The 18,316-nt window shown below is 37.2% G+C and overlaps 1 protein-coding gene across 2 annotated transcripts in view; it reads right to left on the bottom strand.

Annotated features, from left to right (window-relative positions):
- The window catches only part of LOC141401102 (band 7 protein AGAP004871), a 149,700-nt gene extending 133,893 nt beyond the window's left edge, over positions 1-15,807 (bottom strand). The window contains exons 1-4 of one of the 2 annotated variants that reach the window (XM_073980945.1): positions 15,709-15,807; positions 14,928-15,177; positions 11,454-11,520; positions 6,905-6,916 (exon numbers count right to left, since the gene is read on the bottom strand). In XM_073980945.1, the coding sequence (XP_073837046.1) occupies positions 6,905-6,916; positions 11,454-11,520; positions 14,928-14,939 (91 nt within the window). In that variant the 5' untranslated portion in view covers positions 14,940-15,177; positions 15,709-15,807. Of the gene's footprint in view, positions 1-6,904; positions 6,917-11,441; positions 11,521-14,927; positions 15,411-15,708 lie in introns of those variants that run through there. The other variant, XM_073980944.1, reaches the window with a different exon arrangement.
- Between the last annotated feature and the right edge of the window lie 2,509 nt (positions 15,808-18,316).

The following is an 18,316-nucleotide window of genomic DNA, read 5'->3' as shown; positions in this document are numbered from 1 at the left end:
TCAAAGCGATTCGTGAACAGGTCCTTAACTGAACTTATCCGAAATTTTGTGTGAGAGGTACCCGAAGGAGTGGACCGATTGAGTCCATATTGGAACCCTATCAAAGTCTAGTAGAAATTTCACGATGTGCAAGGTATGGACCAAATTGGTTATTTCCTTCAAGAGTTATCGTGCGCACAAATTTTCCCATTATTTCCGAAGGGACGGACATGGCTAAATCAACTCCTAATTGTCTGAAACACATTTCGTCCAAGCATACTTGGGGTCTAAAACCATTATTTCGATGAGGCACATTTTGCCCGTATGGCATTAATGCTGAGGGTATAAAAATAGGTCAAAATATTGGAAGGTGGGGGCGTGGCGTGCTTCTAAAGACGACAATTTTTACGAAATTTTGGAAAATACGTAATTTTTGCATATTTCTGGAGAAACTATAACAGATTTGAGTTCATTGTTTTTTTTTTCAAGTAGGTAGGATTGTTGCCTTTCATAATCGTTTCAATAAATTTCCGTAGCGTTTACACGAAGTGAGCTATTTTATTTTTTCTCGGGTACTAAATTTTAGTGAAATTCCAAATTTGACTGACTAGAACTTTTAGGGAACAGCCTGGAACAATGTTCCGTTTTCACAGAATGTTGGCCGAAAATATTTTTTTTTTTTAGTTTTTCATTGAAAAAAAAATTTAAAAAAATTTCATGAAAGATTTTTGGTACATGGATTGAGAAAAAATTCCCATTCTCAAACATGTTTGAGATACTAATTTCGGTTATAGCGCACAAAAGTTATGGCGGTTTCAATTCTGATAATAAGAGAAAATCTTAAAAATACGCTAATCATTATATTAATGGATTGCTGTTAATTAATGACTTCCTACGTATTATATGATTACTAAGGTCCCATAGCTTTAGTAAGAAAGTTGTACATTTTCGCGGAAAATAAGAAAGATTTAAACGAATTTAAAGTTTGCAACATGTTTTAATGAAATTCAATATGTTTATGCGTCTTAAAAATATTTAAAAAAATATATACCTAATCTAAACATCGCAAAGATTACAACTTTACAAATCTGTTTATCGGTTCGCATATTATAGCAAAAACCAAAAAATATATCGAGCAAATTTAAAAAATGTTTGTCTGAAAAAAATATTTTGTTTTCAAATTTATTTGGTGAGTGATTTAAAGAAAATGTAGGTAAAATAGGTCCGAGTTATTCTTGTATTTTAAGTAAAATTCACGCGAAAACGCACATTTATTATTGTAATCACTTACCGAATACACGCTAACATCTTGCGGAAGGTATGGAAGACTTTCAAAATACATTTTGGGTTCCTTTAAATGGGAAATAATATTGAAGGAAACCAGTATCAAGTAATATACATTTTGAAATGCATGTAAATCCCAAAATACTAAAAATCACGTGATGCGCATGCGCTTTCCCGATACAACGAATTGTTTTTTTTTTCGTTTGTATAAATTTACCAAGATTTACTTTTGCGGCTGCAATATAGCATCGTCTACAGTTTAGTGTGCAAAGAACTATATAACGCTTATAATTTGCACAAAGTGCATACACTGTTTATCCGATATCACTATCAACTGTGAAAAATACATCGATCTTAACCAATTTCAATAAAATTCATCAAGAACCGTCGATGTACATTCACAATCAGTTTTTGGGATAAATCGTATACTGCTAAACTTTCCGCAAAAACACGAGTGGTGTGTCGGTTTCTTAACTGAAAAGAAACGATGCACAGAAAATGCGAATTAATCCGCGATATTTTCCAAAACATTTTTCGCAAATTTTTCAATTTTTGCAGTAGCCGTTTCCGCCGTTCTAGTGGATGGATATTTATGATCCGGGCCGTCGAAAAACTGAAATATCGCGGGGTACCAGCACACTCAAACTGATATAGTAAATACTGTACCAAAAAATAGATGTTTTTTAGAAAAAAAATTGCAGTGGCAGTAGATTACTGTGATGCTGTGTGGGCTACATATCAATATATCAAATTATGAGTAATCGCGAGTAGTTTAATACTATTATTGTTTAGTTGGAATATCCGAATGCGCGCCCCAATTAAAAATACAAAAAACACCCAAAATACGGCTTCAAAATGTCAGCATCCATAAAAGATGGATGCAGTGGAAATTTCGAAAAGTGATACATAAGAAGTGTAATCTTTATTTTGTATTCTTCTACTTTTACTTTGCACAGATGTCCGTCATTTTAATGGTTTAACCAGCAATCGAATAACAACGTAGAAAAACCTCGTTAGATTCAACTTGTTTTTACCTATTTTTATTCATTTATGCGGTCATAACTTCCACGCAAAATAAATTTTGTTACCAAATTTTTAAGCTTGGTTTAAAAACACTTAATTTCATCCAGCAATAGTCATAGTTACTGGTAAACTATAGTAGTTCGCGTATTATAATAGTGCGAACCTTGGCTTTATGGGAACTAAATTTGTATGTCCTTTACTCATCACGATGCTCTTCAATAAAATTTAAATGGAAGGTGCTTACACCTGGGTAGTTTTTGAGGATTCTGAAACTACAATGCTCATAGATGATAAAAATCAAAAAAATAAAAAAATCGCCGGAGCGTTTCAGTTTTGGTTTTCACTATTTTGCTTGGAAACCACAAGTCCTATCGAAATGGGGCTAAAGAAAGTGTTGCAGCTATGAAAATTCTCTACAAGCTTAACTTTTACGACATCTTTGTAGTTTTTACCGATATTGAGATATAGAAGTTCAAATTAGGACAATGTGCATGAACGTATCGCCTCCTTATAAAACAACGTCATGACTGCAATTTCCCAACTTAAACTTACATATCTCAAAAATGGTACAAATAGGAAAAAATAACTAAAGCCAATCTTGTAAAGAATTTTTACAGCTACAACATATTTTTTAGAACCATTTCGAAAGGATTTTCAGTTTTCTACCTAAATCCTAAGGAAAAACTAAAAATGTGAAATTTGTAGAGTTGGGCAATCTCGTTGAATTGAACGATCCGGATCACTATCTCGTTCAATGGACACCGGTAATTTCTTTGACAAAACTGCTAATACTCATTTTCACACGTTGGTTTTTTTGATGTTACTCATTCGTCTTTGAACGAGGACAGTGATCCAGATCGTTCAATTGAACGAGATTGCCCAACTCTAGAAATTTGATCGCGATTTATTAAAAAAATCCATCCAGCGATTTTTTTCTTGTTTTTGGATTTTTCTCATCTATAAACATTGCCGTTTCAGAATCCGCAAAAACTTCCCTGGTGTAAGCGGGGTTCATTTAAATTTAGTTAAGGTACACTGTGAATAACGTTGTAATATAAGGAAGGCGATACAGTCATTGAACTTCTATATCTCAGTAACGGTAAAAACTACGAAGTTACCATAAAAGTAAGTCTGGAAGAGCATTTTCGTAGCTACAACATTTTCTTTAGTCCTATTTCAATAGGACTTGCGGTTTCCAAGCAAAATCGTGAAAACCTAAAAAATCCTTAAAATTGCTCGGGCAATTTTTTTTAATTTTTTGATTTTTCTCATCTATGAACATTGTAGTTTCAGAATCCGCAAAAACTTTCCAGGTGTAAGCACCTTCCATTTAAATTTGGTTAAAGAGCATCGTGTCATATACTTTTTTACCTGACCTTGAATTCCTCTGCTACTACTAGACCGAATTCGAATCTTTTTAATGCACCGAAAAGCTGAATATTAAAATATCCCTATCGATTCAAAAGTTGCATAGTTTTGACTAGGAAAAAACGATTCTGAACCAATGTGCCTCGACGGGAGAGTGAAAAAAATTTGTTTTTGCTTTCGTTGTGTATATGCGGCCGAACACTTGTGTTTTGTTCATTGAGAGAGCATTTTTTCTTCAGTTTTTTGTGTATTTTTAAAGAAATGGTGCTTTTAACTAAATTAAATGAACACTATATTTAACAATTGGACATTTTATGATTGAATCAAAAAGGCGAATGGAAATATTTTATTGGACAATGTCTTCGCAATTACTTTTTGTACTTAATCGTAGTTTAATACAAAAACAAGTAAAAAAGTATCAGTCGGCTTTGCCGACAGAGATATAAAAACTTTTGAAAAACTTTTTTCCTAAAAAAAGCTTATGTATTTTGGAAGGTTTTCAAAATTTTGGGCGTATGAACCGACAAAAATATGGATTGGATTAAAGCTAAAAAAATTGCGGGAGATATCGAAAGAAAGTGCTTTTGTACCATACTAGCCTACGAAAAACCTAATATCGCTGTAAACAGGGTCACTAGGAAACCCCCGGTAAAAATATCCAAAGGATTCTCGAACGGACCCTTACCAATGTTGTGTGATTGGTACTCCAAGAATTGGACCAAAAAGGCATAAATTTGGACATGAACTAAGTTTTGACAAAATATTTCTATATCCAAAGTTTGGACCAAATCGGTTGCTCCTTTTGTAAGATATTGCGAATATTTTCGAATATTTGTGGGGAGGTACCGGAAGGAGTTGACCTATAAACACCACCATCCAATTTCATCTAATATTCGAAGAAATATTACGATATCCAAAGTGTGGAGGAAAGCAGTATTCGGTTCAAGCCACTACATATGGTGCCTCATTGATTGTTTACACCTTTCGGACTGTTTTCGCAAGAAGCATAAACTTGCCCCAGAAAAAACTTTTACTGTTGTAATTGAGGCAGCGAAAGCAAGTTTCTTAAAAAAAAGTGATTCAAGAGCAGGTCTTAAAGTGAATTTATCCAAAATTTTGTGTGTGATGTACCCGAAGGAGTGGACAAATATAGCCCATATTCAAGCCTGATCTATATCTGGTAGATATATTAGGATGTGTAAAGCATAAACCAAATCGGGCACTCCCATCAAGAGTTATCGTGCGCACAAACTTTCCGAACATTTTTGAACTTTTGTGCGGGAGGTACCTGAAGGAGTAGACCGATATGGCTTATCTTCAAACTTAAACTAAGTTTGCACAAAATATTACGGAGGCCACATTTTGGACCAAATCGATAGATCCGTTCGAGAGTAATATTGAGTTCCAACCACTACACACGGTGCCATAGAGGTTTTTTTGCAACTTTCTGGCGATTTTCTCAGGAAGTATGGACTTGCCCCTGATGAAGCTTGTACCGTCGTATGGGGGGCAGTGAATACAAGTTGCTACAACAAAAATTAAAGCGAGAGCAGGTCCTAAACTGAACTTTTCCGACATTTTGTGTGGGAGGTACCTGAAGGAGTAGGCAATCGGTCCATATTGGAACCTCATCTAAATCTGGTAGAAATTTCACGATGTTCAAGAGTTATCGTGCGCACAAATTTTCCGAACATTTTCGAACTTTTGTGGGGGAGGCACCGGAAGGAGTGGAACGATATAACCCATCTTCGAACTTAAACTACGTTTGGACAAAATATTATGAAAGCCAAATTTTGGACTGAATCGGTTGATCTGTTCATGAGTTATCGTGCGCTCCAGCCAGCCAGACAGACAGACGGACGGACACTGCTAAATCAACTCCAAATTTTCTGAAACACATTTCGTCCAAACATACTTGGGGTCTAAAACCATTATTTCGATGAGGCACATTATGCCCGTATGAAAGTGTATATACCGAAAATTGCATCCAACCCACTGTAATTTTTTACAGATTTTTACAGAATTTGACTCTTGGCACGGTATCTCTGGAACCTTTAGTCAAAAAAATATGAAAATATACAAAAATGTTTTGCTGACACGTAGCATCAGCACAGCAAAAAATAAAGGAAACCAAAAACCTCATTCTGAAAAAGTGTCCGAATTCACTCAGAAATCCACGAAATGTTTTTGTGGCTTTTGGTCTTGTATTTTGTTTGCAGGACCCCAACATATGTTATGTTAGGAACTGTTGCAAACATATATATGTTTGCTGCAAAGTATGTTTTGGACATATGTTAGAGGGGCCTTTTTGCCTCCGTGTGCCACTATAACGTTGTGATTAACGTGGTGATTTAACCCTCCATTGTCAAAATATTCAACTACATTTAAAGCTTCCTTTAAACTTATCGCCACCATTGGCTATAGAAATTCTCCATTTGTATTTTTCAAGAATTCATTTATTCGTTATTGAAGCAGCTGAAAGCATTGTTGGTATTTTCTTTTCTGTTTCGTTTCCATCTTCTACACCTACTTCGTTTATTCTTTGTTTGTTTGATGCGGTTTAACTTTTGCAATGCCAAAAAAAGTAAAAAAAAACTTTTTGAACTGTAGTTAAAGTGAATTCTTCACACTTGCTATTTTACGTGAGCGGATGAAGTTTGTAAACCGAAGAAGAATGGGTAAAAGCAGCATGCAACCAACCTTATGTCAGCAGCAAAGTATGTACCATGTGTATGTTTGTTTGTGCGTAATTGATGATAATTCACAATGCAATCGTTGTCATTTTCGAATCAATTATGGCTTCGGAACAATCAATGATTGAATGCTTGCCAACAAAAATTCCCAGATGTTATTGCCATTACCAATTTCAACAATATGAGCAAGCGGCTCATGCGAGATTTTTGTGATGCCAAGGCAAATTGTGATAAACGTATATAATTTGTCAAATGAATCTTTATATTCACAAATACATGTATGAATTGTTTGTGTGTATTTCAAAGCAAATATATTATTGTTTTGAAATTGCAATAATAACAAACGTTGGTATTTCAGTTTCTAATCAAATGATAGTGGTATTTGAAGTTTGCATGTGAGTAATATCTTTGATAAATTATACATTTTGCACTTAAATACAGTTTAGTTTTATTTTTAGATATATAATTACCTGTGGGTTCAAGGTCATTTGTATAAATCTATACATATAATATATTACAAAAGAAATATTATAATAATTTGTAAAAAAAATACTTACCAATTGGTTGAACTGTAAAAAATATTGAAAATCACTGTTGAATACAATTCATAGTACATTTCGACAATAGATAATATTACATCCAGTTGTTGTAAATAAAAACACTTCATATTTATGGTAGTGACGTATGGGGATGCAAGATACCAAGGAACAGTCCTGACCGGCTTTAACATGGCAAAGCCCAGGATTTATCTTGGTCCCTCTTTCATCTCAAGTGGACTCTGACCTCCCCGTGGTGTCACTTGGGGAACTGCCTTTAACACCCGTTGAAGGTAGTGAGATAACATGTGCCGCGCGTTCACCCATAAGAACGTTAAAAACTTTGGTTTGGGCGTTTTAAGGACCATGATCTGCAAATCTGCACCTGGAATGTTCGCACTCTTTATAGAGAAGGTGCAGTTTACACATTGACAGATGTACTTGAAAAGTACAAGGCCGTCATTACTGTCATACAGGAGATACGATGGAACGGGAAAGGCGTCACAACAACACCTAGAGGTGACGCACTGTATTACAGTTGCCATGACACAAATCATGAGTTTGGTTGCGGATTTGTAGTTGGTCGGAGGTTAAAACATCTGGTCACCGGCTTCACCCCAGTGAATGAAAGACTCGCTGCAATTCCATTAAAAGCTAAATTCTTCAACATCAGCTATATTTGCGCTCATGCTCCCACTGAAGACAAGGACGAACAGACCAATGATATATTTTACGAGCGCTTAGAAGAAACTTATGATCGTTGCCCTGCCCATTACATTACGATTTTAATGCCAAAATTGGAAAGGAGAATATCTTTGGCCCAACAGTCGGGAAATTCAGTCTCCACAGTTAAACATCTGACAATGGTATGAGGCTGATAGACTTTGCAGCTGCAAGAAACATGGTAGTTAGCAGTACCAGATTTAAGCATCTCGATATTCATAAGGGCACCTAGATGTCTCTAGATGGAAGACATTCATCGAGGGTGTTGGATGTGCGTTCGTTCCAAGGAGCAAACATAGACTCGGACCACAACCTTCTTGCAGCAAAGGTACGCACCCGGTTAAACGTAGCAAACAAAGTACGAACAGACACAACACGAAAGTTAGACATCGGTAAGCTGCAATCATAACAGATTGCCACAGCATATTCCACTCAAATAGATCAATTATTTAATAAAAGCACTCCTCATCCCGATAACGTATCAGCGCAATGGCAAAACATTGCCCACTCCATGCAAACAGCCGCAAAATCCATACTTGGTTACCAGAGACCTCCACCAAGGAATCCATGGTATGATCAGGAGTGTGGTGCTGTTACCGAAGGGAAAAATGAGACATATAGGGCTTCTTTACAATCCGTAGCAACGCGTGGCGCACTAGAGAGGTATCGGGAGAAAAGGAGAGAGGAGAAACGTCTCTTCCGCAGGAAAATGAGTAAGATGGAAAAGCAGGAGTGTGACAAAATCGAGACAGAATGAAGTCCGAAAGATCTACCAAAGGGTGAAGCATCAAACTGATGGCTTTGGTACAGGCACCCTCTGTAGAGACCAGCTAGGTAATTTGGTAACTGATACAGATAGTGTGCTCAGGATATGGAAAGAGCATTTTTCAAACCTGTTGGTATCCAATAGCGAAAACGAAGAAGATACCACAAATCCAATCCCAGAAGATGGTATTGAATGTATACCGCCCAGCCAAGATAAGGTAAAGGCAGCAATAAACCGGCTGAAGAATAATAATAAGCCAGCAGGAGCCGATGGCTTACCAGTCGAGCTGTTCAAAACCGGAGGCGACACGCTGTTAAGGTGTATTCATCAGCTAGTTACCACCATCTGGCAGGAAGAACGAGTACCCGACGATTGCAACCTGAGTATCCTGTGCCCCGTCCACAAGGAAGGAGATAAGACTGTATGCTCCAACTATAGGGGTATAAGTCTACTCCCGATTGCCCACAAGATCGTGCCAGGGATATTGTGAGAACGACTAAAGCCCATGGTACACGAGATGATTGGACCATACCAATGCGGCTTTAGACCTGGCAAGATATTTACCCTGCGGCAAATCCTGGAGAAGACCCAAGAGATGCAGAACGACACCTACCACCGTTTTGTCGATTATCAAGCCGCCTTCGACAGCCCGCTAAGTTCAAAGGTATTTCAAGCACTGTCTGAACTTAGTATCCCCACAAAGCTCATTCGGCTTTGTAAAATGACTCTAACTGGCACAAGATCTTCAGTTAAAATAGAAAAGAACCTCTCCGAAATTTTTTTTACCAAAAGAGGTTTCAGGCAAGGAGCCAGCCTTTCGTGTGATCTTTTCAACATCCTGCTAGAAAAGGTTATACGAGAGTCAAAAGAAGTGGCACAATCTACACCAATAGCCACATGTTACTTGCTTATGCTGATGATATAGATATCATGGGACGATCAGTAAAAGAAGTAACCGATACCTTTATGAACGTCTGCTAAAGTGGAACTGGCGGTAAACGGCGGGAAAACTAAGTTGATGGTGTCGACGCGCAATACATCCATTGAGATCGGACCAACTGTTGAAGTTGGTACCTATAATTTTGAGGTAGTAAAAGACTTCGTATACCTCGGCACCTCCGTAAACACAACAAACGACATCAGTTGTGAAATAAAAAGAAGAATTGTATTGGCCAACATATGCTACATTGGCTTAAGTAAGCACTTCAAAAACAAAGCCACAACTCGTCAAACAAAAATAACGCTTTACAAAACTCTGACACTACCCGTGCTGATGTATGGTTCCGAAGCCTGGGTACTTGCGCAAGCATATAAGGCAGTGCTTGGCGTGTTTGAGAGAAAAATTCTTCGAAAGATCTACGGTCCAATCTGCGTTGACGGTGAATATCGACGTCGTAAGAACCACGACAACGACATCAATATAGTTAAACGTATCGAGATGCAACGATTGCGTTGGCTATAATAAGATTGAGCGATGATGAACCCGCTAAAAAGGCGTATGAATTCGAGCCACATGGCGGTTCACGCAGAATTGGCAGGCCAAAGAATAGATGGCGCAAACAAGTGGATGAAGAGATGACAAAGCGCGGTATTCCAGAAAGGGAAGCACTAAACAGAGCGAATTGGATATCTTTTCTTAGTAGAGCTGGCAAACTATCTATATCGGCCCCATTCGATTTTTTCGATATTTCCGTTTCAAAATATCGATAAAATCGATACTATCGTAGATTTCGTACTCCTGCTTATTTAGAATGCAAAATGGCCGACAAATGTGTTTTGTCCACATTTCGCAGCCTAGGCAACACGCAGTGTCGGCAGTCGTCATCTGACAATTTTTCGAAAGTTTGACAGTTTTTAGCCTAAGCGTACTCAGAACAGTTTAACATACGACCATGTGTTGCGTTGTTTAGAGTGGCTTGAACAAATCACTTTGCAAAAAAATTGGAATTTACTTGTGTTCATTTTCGTCCAAAACGGTCGTGTTGCCAGAAAAAATGTAGCCGTGTGTGAACAAATAATGCAAGATCACCATGTTATGTACCGTGAGATAGAGGCATCCTTGAGAACTTATTCCATCAACTAACGTTTGATATTGCATGAACACTTAGCGCCAAAAATGTGGTTTTTCTCGTCGGATCCCGTGTTGAAAGGTGCAAGAAATTTTTAAAAAATACGTTCGCGGTCATTTGAAGCACGTTTATAAGAAAATGCAGAAAAAACACGATCCAAGAAGACCTCTTAAACATCACTTGTTCCGAATTTTCTGTGGGAGCTACCCGAAGGAGTAAGCCGATATAATCCATATTCGAAGCCGATCTATATCTGGAATGAAGAATACGATGTGCAAAGTTTGGACCAAATCGATTGATCTCTTCGACAGTAGTCGTTCGCATCATTTAACTGAAAAAATTTGAACTTTTGTGGGGTAGGTACTCGTAGAAGTGGACCGATATGGTCCATATTCGAACTTTAACTAAGTTTGGGCAAAATATTTCGAAATGAAAAATTTGGTTCGAATCGCTTGATCCAGACAGTCCGACAGACAGACGGACCTAAATGTTAAATCGACTCCAAATAGTCTGAAACGAATTTCGTCCAAACATACTTGAGGTCTAAAACCTTTATTTCAATGAGGTACATTTTTGGTCGTATCAAAGTGTATATGCCCTCGTCAGCCTACAGGCAGAGAATATAAAAATTGCTGGCTATTGCTTCTATGGCCTTTCTTTAGCCGATAATATCGATATAAAAAACTATTCCTCGATATTGGCCTAAAAAATTAAGTATCGATAATATCGATATTTCCATCGATGGTTTGCCAGCTCTATTTCTTAGTTCGGTCTATGGAACAAATGTTAAGTAATGTGCCCGCTAAGTAAGTTAGTACATATTTATGGTTATGTTTGCTTGGGAGACACAAATTTTATGTAAAACTACCTTCAAAGAACAGTATTAAGTTCTATTTTATTTGTAAGTTATGAGATTAAGATTTATAAGCATTGCTCCCATAATGATCTTGTTTCTTTATAAGTTAACCAACAACTGAATGTAGTGTACATATATAAAGGCAAATTGTCCTACCTTTCATTATACGTTCACGATAGTCATCATCTCGAACCTTAACACCATCATGACTAGCTAGTATATTCTGAAAAGGAAATAACATAAAAATAATTTTTGATTGTTCAATAAGAAAATATGTATAGGAAAAATTTAAAGCCACAATCCTAATACATACATATGTTCCCATAAACATGGACATTATCTGAAAGATATGATATTTCTTATTATGCTGAGCAGTATTATTATTATGAAAATGTAACGTTGTCTGACCTACGAAACGAACCTGGTTCTTCAGTGTACATGGCAGTTGTTAATACCATTGCACCTTGATTGCACCCTAATATAATCCTAATACAAAGAGGAACTAGAAAAGTTTGCGGCCTAGGCAACACCATTTGAATTTTTTTTTTTTTTTTGGGAAGTTTGGATGTTTTTGACCTAAACGTACTCAGGACAGTTAGATATACAAATTCGTTATAACTACTACTAAACTTGTGTGTTTATTTTTATACCCTCCACCATAAGTTAAGTTTGTCATTCCGTTTGTAACTACTCGAAATAATAATTGTAAACCCCACAAACTATATATATTCTTGATCAGCGTGCAATTCTACATTGATATAGCCACGTCCGTCCGTCTGTGGATATCACTCTATTATATGTACGTAGGACTTTTGGTATTGAAAGCGGGCTATGTAGATCCACGTTTTCGTATAGCCCCCATACAAAGTGACGCGTCGTCGTTTTAAGGAATTTTTAAGATATTTGTCCTATTTTACCACCGAATTGGTTGTAATTTGGTATTTTTATACCAAAGTTTGTTTATATAGGTCCAAGTATTGGTTAGCCTCCATATAACGCCCCATATATAGTAGGCGTCACTTTAAGAAATTTGAGTACAGAATCGGTTATAACTTTGTATTTTGTGTTTGCAGAGGCTAAGATAAAATGCTTATATAGGTCCACGTTTTGATATAGCCCCCATAGCACTGTGGTTCCGCTCGTGGACAAAAATCGAAAAATTTGTGTCGACAAATTTGATTGCGATTGAAATAAATAGTCTCTAAACACATTAAATTTTTGTTATCCAGTATTATTTTTGCCAATTTACAGCGGTAATAATCCAAGTTAAGTCGAAGAAGTTGAGATGTGTGTGTGCCCAGCAAAAATCCTCATTACAAACCTCCTTTCCCACCCATTATTTTAACAAGGGCATGTCGCGCGAAATATCTGGTTATTTTGTAACCACTGAAATAGGTAGGTGGTAACCACTGAAATAAGTAGATACTGAGTAGATTCTGACTACTTATTTCAGTGGTTACAAAATAACCAGATATTTCAAGCGACATGCCCTTGTAATGGGTGGGAAAGGAGGTTTGTAATGAGGATTTTTGCTGGGTGGTACCTTAAAAACGAAAAAAGACCCGCAAAACATTCGTAGCTTATGAGTAAAATTATAAAAAATTAAGAGGTAAATGTACAATTTCGAAAATGAAACTTATAGTTGATGGCACTGACAATATTCTTACGAAAAAACAAATTCAAAATTCGTTTTCTAAGTACCATAAAAATAAATTCTTTGAAAATGACTTTTTGTGCTATTTTTAATATCATTGCTATAAATTTATGTTGAGTTTTACTAATATTGGCCCCCTAAGGGCAAAACCATATTTTTTTAAAATACAAAGTCTCTAGTTTACGATCAAAAGAAATCTGTCACCCTGTAAGTTATTCCCCATATACCACGCCTGTAAAATCGTCAAAATTCCGAAAAGGTTTATATGGGAGCTATGGGTATTATGGGTCCACGTTTCGGGGACCTAAATTGAGCATTTGTTGGAAGGAGGTATGGTGTTCTCTCGGAACTTAAAATACAAAATTACTCGTACAGCCAAATCGGTTGGAAAATTTGGCTAATATCGGGAGGTACGTTTACATGGGAACTATACCTAAACTTGGACCTATATTAAAAATTTTTTGCACGGACGTATGATCTTCCTTCCGAAGTCAAAATACAAAAATTACAGCCAACTCGGTTAGAAAATCTGGCTAAATCGTCAAAATACCGAATATAGGGAAGTACGTTTATATGGGAGCTATACCTAAACGTGGACCTATATTGAACATTTCGTGCAAGGTGGTATGTTGTTCCCTCAGAACACAAAATGCAAAATTACAGCCAAATCGACGGAAAATTTGGCAAAAATCCTCAAAATATAAAAAGTCGGCGAGTACCTTTATGTGGGGGCTACACCAAAATGTGGACCTACATCCATTAAATTTGTTTTTCTCCCTTTTGGGCTCGTAATAAAACTTTGTTTAAAATTTCGAGGCGTTAAATCGATTAGAACTATTTTGGCACTCTGTGCATAGGACGATATCTACGATTTTCGGTATTTTGCAGGTTTTAGCATCATTATCACACCGAAATGGCTGAAATTTGGTATTTAGTCTTCGTTATGGGTATAAAACATTCCCTCAGGAATTTGTAGGTATAGGTCCACGCTTTCATATAGTCCCAAAGAACTTACCTCCCGAATATCGGTGTTTTGAAGGTTGTGCCTCAATATTCCACAGAAATACCTGATATTTGGTATTTAGTCTCCGTTAGGGGTATAAAAATGTCCCCCCCCAGAAACTTGTCGGTATAGTTCCACGCATTAGTATAGCCCTCATAGAACCGTAATTCCCTATTTTCAGAATTTTGAAGATTGTGGCCTCCAGATTCCACGGAAATGGCTGAAATTTGGTATTTAGCCTTCGTTGGGGGTATACAACTTTCCAGCGGTATAGGTCCACGTCTTCACATAGCCCCCATAGAACGGTACTCCTGATTTTCGGTATTTTGAAGGTTGTGACCTCAATATCCAACGGAAATGACTGAAACGTGGTAGTAATTCTTCGTTAAGAGTATACAACTTTCCACCTGAAATTGGTCGGTATAGGTCAAGGTCTTCATATAGCTTTCATAGAACGGCTCACCCCAGTTTTCGGTATTTTGAAGGTTTTAGCCTAATTTTTCCACCGAAGTGGCTGAAATTTGGTATTTAGTCTGTTTTTGGGCTACAAAAATGTCCCTCAGAAATTTATCGGTAGACGTCCACGGTTTAATGTACCCCCCATAGAACGGTATATCCGAATTTTCGGTATGTTAAAGGTTTAAGCCTCCTTGGTACTTAGTCTTCGTTGAGGGTATGAAACTTTCCACCTGAAATTTTTCGGTATAGGGCCATGTCTTCATATAGCCCCCCCGGCCGACCGAACTTAACGCTTTTCTTACTTGTTTTTTTTTCAATCAAACGTCCTTTTTCTCCAACAGTAAGAGTTTGGTAGTAATTCAAACGAATTTGTATTCGTCTTAGAAAAACAGGTCATAAAAATCCCATCAATTTCTTTTCAATTTAAATTTTACACTAAAATATAAATTGTTGTCTAAAATCCAACAATTTAATCTTTTTTAATTAATTTATTTGTCTTCAGTTGTCATCTTACCAAACTTGACATTTTTGCGATGATGATGTTTTAACTTCTTTTCTTTGGAGTGTTATATTTTACTTTTTTTATTCACTTGTTACTTGCCACAATTACAACAACAATTCCGGTTTCAATGATACTTGCGTGTAAAAGAAATACCAACAATTCCTTTGGTACAAAACTTTCCAACTGTCAGCCATTGAAAGTTGTTGCCACAATCATGAAGGCCTCTCTCTCTCACACACACTTTTTCTCTGTTGACTTGCTGCTGCTTTGGGTTTCTGGTCAGGTTTTTGACTTTCCCAAGGAATGAGTGTGTGTGCATTTTTTATGTGTTTATTTTGTGTGTGTGTGTGTGTGTGTGTGTGTGTGTGTGCATGTGTGTGTTGGTGTGAGTAACAGCAAATGCCTTTAACTACATTCTGTTTGTCATTTAAATTAATTGTAACTTTTGCAAAAGAAAAAAACCAAATCCAAGAAGAAAGACAACTAGCTCTTATTAAAAGAAGCAAGTATAGACAAGAGTTACAAGAACAGCAACAACAACAATAACATCGCATTCATGTAACAAATAAGAAAAACTACAGGTGTTGTAAATTGATGTTCCTCTACTGGATAATGAATGCATGGCCACGTATTGGTAGGAAAAAAGAAAAAAGGTCAATACATCATTGGAGGTAAGGGTAGAAGATACAGGTTCCTCGGTAAGAGAAAAGTTGCAGTTGTTCGCCTTCAGTGACCACAATTGTTAGAATTACTTTGAAACACACATAGAGAATGTCAAAAAAATAATAATTACAGACATCTGTTGAATTAGTTAATTTTACGTAAAATTAAAAAAACAAATAATGGCGGCGTTGAGTTCGGCACGGCCGAATTTGTTATACCCTCCACTACCAGTTGTATTGAAGTAAAACTGAACAATTAGTTTCTTTCCGTTTATGAAGAAGACTAAATACCAAATACCAGCAATTTCGGTAGACTAAATACCAAATACCAACGAAGACTAAATACCAAATTTTAGCCATTTCAGTGGAATATTGAAACCAGAACCTTAAAAATACCGAAAGTCGGGAAATACAGTTCTATGGCGGCAATATGAAAACATAAAAATCACCCCAACCAACCCCAACGAAGATTAAATACCAAATTTCAGCCATTTCGGTGGAATATTGAGGCCACAACCTTGAAAATACCAAAAACTGGAGTGTGTCGTTTTATGAGGGCTATATGAAGGCGCGGACCTATACAAACATATTTAGAGGAGAAAGTTTATTACCCCAACGAAGACTAAATACCAAATTTCAGCAATTTCCATGAATTATTGTAGTCGTATCCTTGAATATACCGAACATCGGGATGTGCCGTTCTATGAAGGCTATATTAAGGCGTGGACATGTACCGACACATTTCCGAGGAAAAGTTTTATACCACCAATCCATATCTAGATCCATATCTAGATATTATGAGAATGTGCAAAGTATGGACATCGTGCGCACAATTTTTCCGAATATTTTTGAACTTTTGTGGGGTAGGTACCTGAAGGAGTGGACCGATATGGCTTATCTACGAACTTAAACTAAGTTTGGAAAAAATATTACGAAGGCCAAATTTTAGTCGGAATCGGCATATCCGTTCGAGAATTATCTTGCGCTTCCACCCATAAACATGGTGTCATAGGGTTTGTTTTTCAACTTTCAGGCTATATTTTCAGGAAGTATGGGCTTGCCCCCGAGGAAACTTGTGCCTTCGTATAGGGGACAGTGAAAACAAGATGTTACAACAAAAAACCAAGGCGATTCGAGAGCAGGTCCTAAACTGAACTTTTCCGAAATTTTGTGTTTGAGGTACTCGAAGGAGTTTACCGATTGAGTCCATATTGGAACCTCATCTAAGTCTGGTAGAAATTTCGTAATGTGCAAAGTATGGACCAAATCGGTTACTCCCTTCAAGAGTTATCGTACGCACAAATCTTCCGAACATTTTCGAACTTTTGTGGGGGAGGTACCGGAAGGAGTGGACCGATATAATCCATCTTTGAACTTGAACTAAGTTTGGACAAAATATTACGAAAGCCAAATTTTGGACCTAATCGGCAGATCCGTTCGAGAGTTATCTTGCGCTCCAACCACTACACACGGTGTCATAGGGTTTTTTGTAACTTTCAGGCTATTTTCTCAGGAAGTATGGACTTGCCCCTAATGAAGCTTACAGCGTCGTATAGAGGACTGCGAATACTACTTGCGTAAACAAAAATCAAAGCGATTCGAGACCAGGTCCTAATCTGAAAATTTCCGAAATTTTGTGTGGGATGTACCCGAAGGAGTGGACCGATTGAGTCCATATTGGAACCTCATCTAAGTTTGGTAGAAATTACACGATGTGCAAAGTATATACCAAATCGGTTATTCGCTACCAGAGTTATCGTGCGCACAAGTTTTGCGACAATTTTTGAACATTTGTGGGGGAGGTACCTGAAGGAGTGGACCTATGTGGCCCATCTTCGAACTTAAATCGAATCTGGACAAAATATTTCGATACCGAAAATTTGAACCGAATCGATTGATCCGTTCGAGAGTTATCGTGCGCACCAGCCTGCCAGACAGACAGAGAGACGGACATTGCTAGATCTACTCAAAATTGTCTGAAACGGATATCGTACAAACATACTTGGGGTCTAAAACCATTATTTCGATGAGGCTGAGGGTATAAAAATTTCTGCCATTTCGGAGGAATATTGAGGCTACAACCTTCAAAATACCGAAAATCGGGGGTAACGTTTTGTGAGGGCTACATGAAGGCGTGGACCTATACCGACAAAATTCTAGAGAAAAGTTTAATACCGCCAATGAAGACTAAGTATCAAATTTCAGCCACTTTGGTGGGATTATGAAGCTAAAACCTTCAAAATACCGAAAATCGGGTGGTAGCGTTCTATGGGGGCTATATCAAAACGTGGCCCATGCCTTAATATAGCCCCCATAGAACGGTACCTCCCGATTATCGGTATTTTGAAGGTTTTAGCATCATTATCACACCGAAATGACTAAACTTTGTTATTTAGTCTTCGTTCGGGGTATAAAACTTACCATATGAAATTTGTCGGTATAGGTCCCCGCCTTCATATAGCCCTCATACAAACGTACCTCCAGATTTTGGGTATTTTGTAGGTCGTGGTCACAATATTTCAACGAAATGGCTAAAATTTGGTATTTAGTCTTCTTTGGGGTACAAAACTTTCCACATGAAATTTGTCGGTATATTTCCACGCCTTAATATAGCCCCCGAGAACGGTGCCTAACGATTTTCGGTATTTTGAAGGTTGTGACCTCATTTTTCCGCCGAAATAGCTGAAATTTGGTACTTAGTCTTCGTTGGTGACATAAAATTTTCCCAATAAATTTGTC

This window comes from Musca autumnalis, unplaced genomic scaffold, assembly GCF_047663935.1.
Source record: "Musca autumnalis isolate F117 unplaced genomic scaffold, ASM4766393v1 scaffold_4, whole genome shotgun sequence".
Classification (NCBI taxonomy): domain Eukaryota; kingdom Metazoa; phylum Arthropoda; class Insecta; order Diptera; family Muscidae; genus Musca; species Musca autumnalis.
Note: the sequence above shows the minus strand (reverse complement) of the source record. Positions and strands in the feature narration are given on the sequence as shown.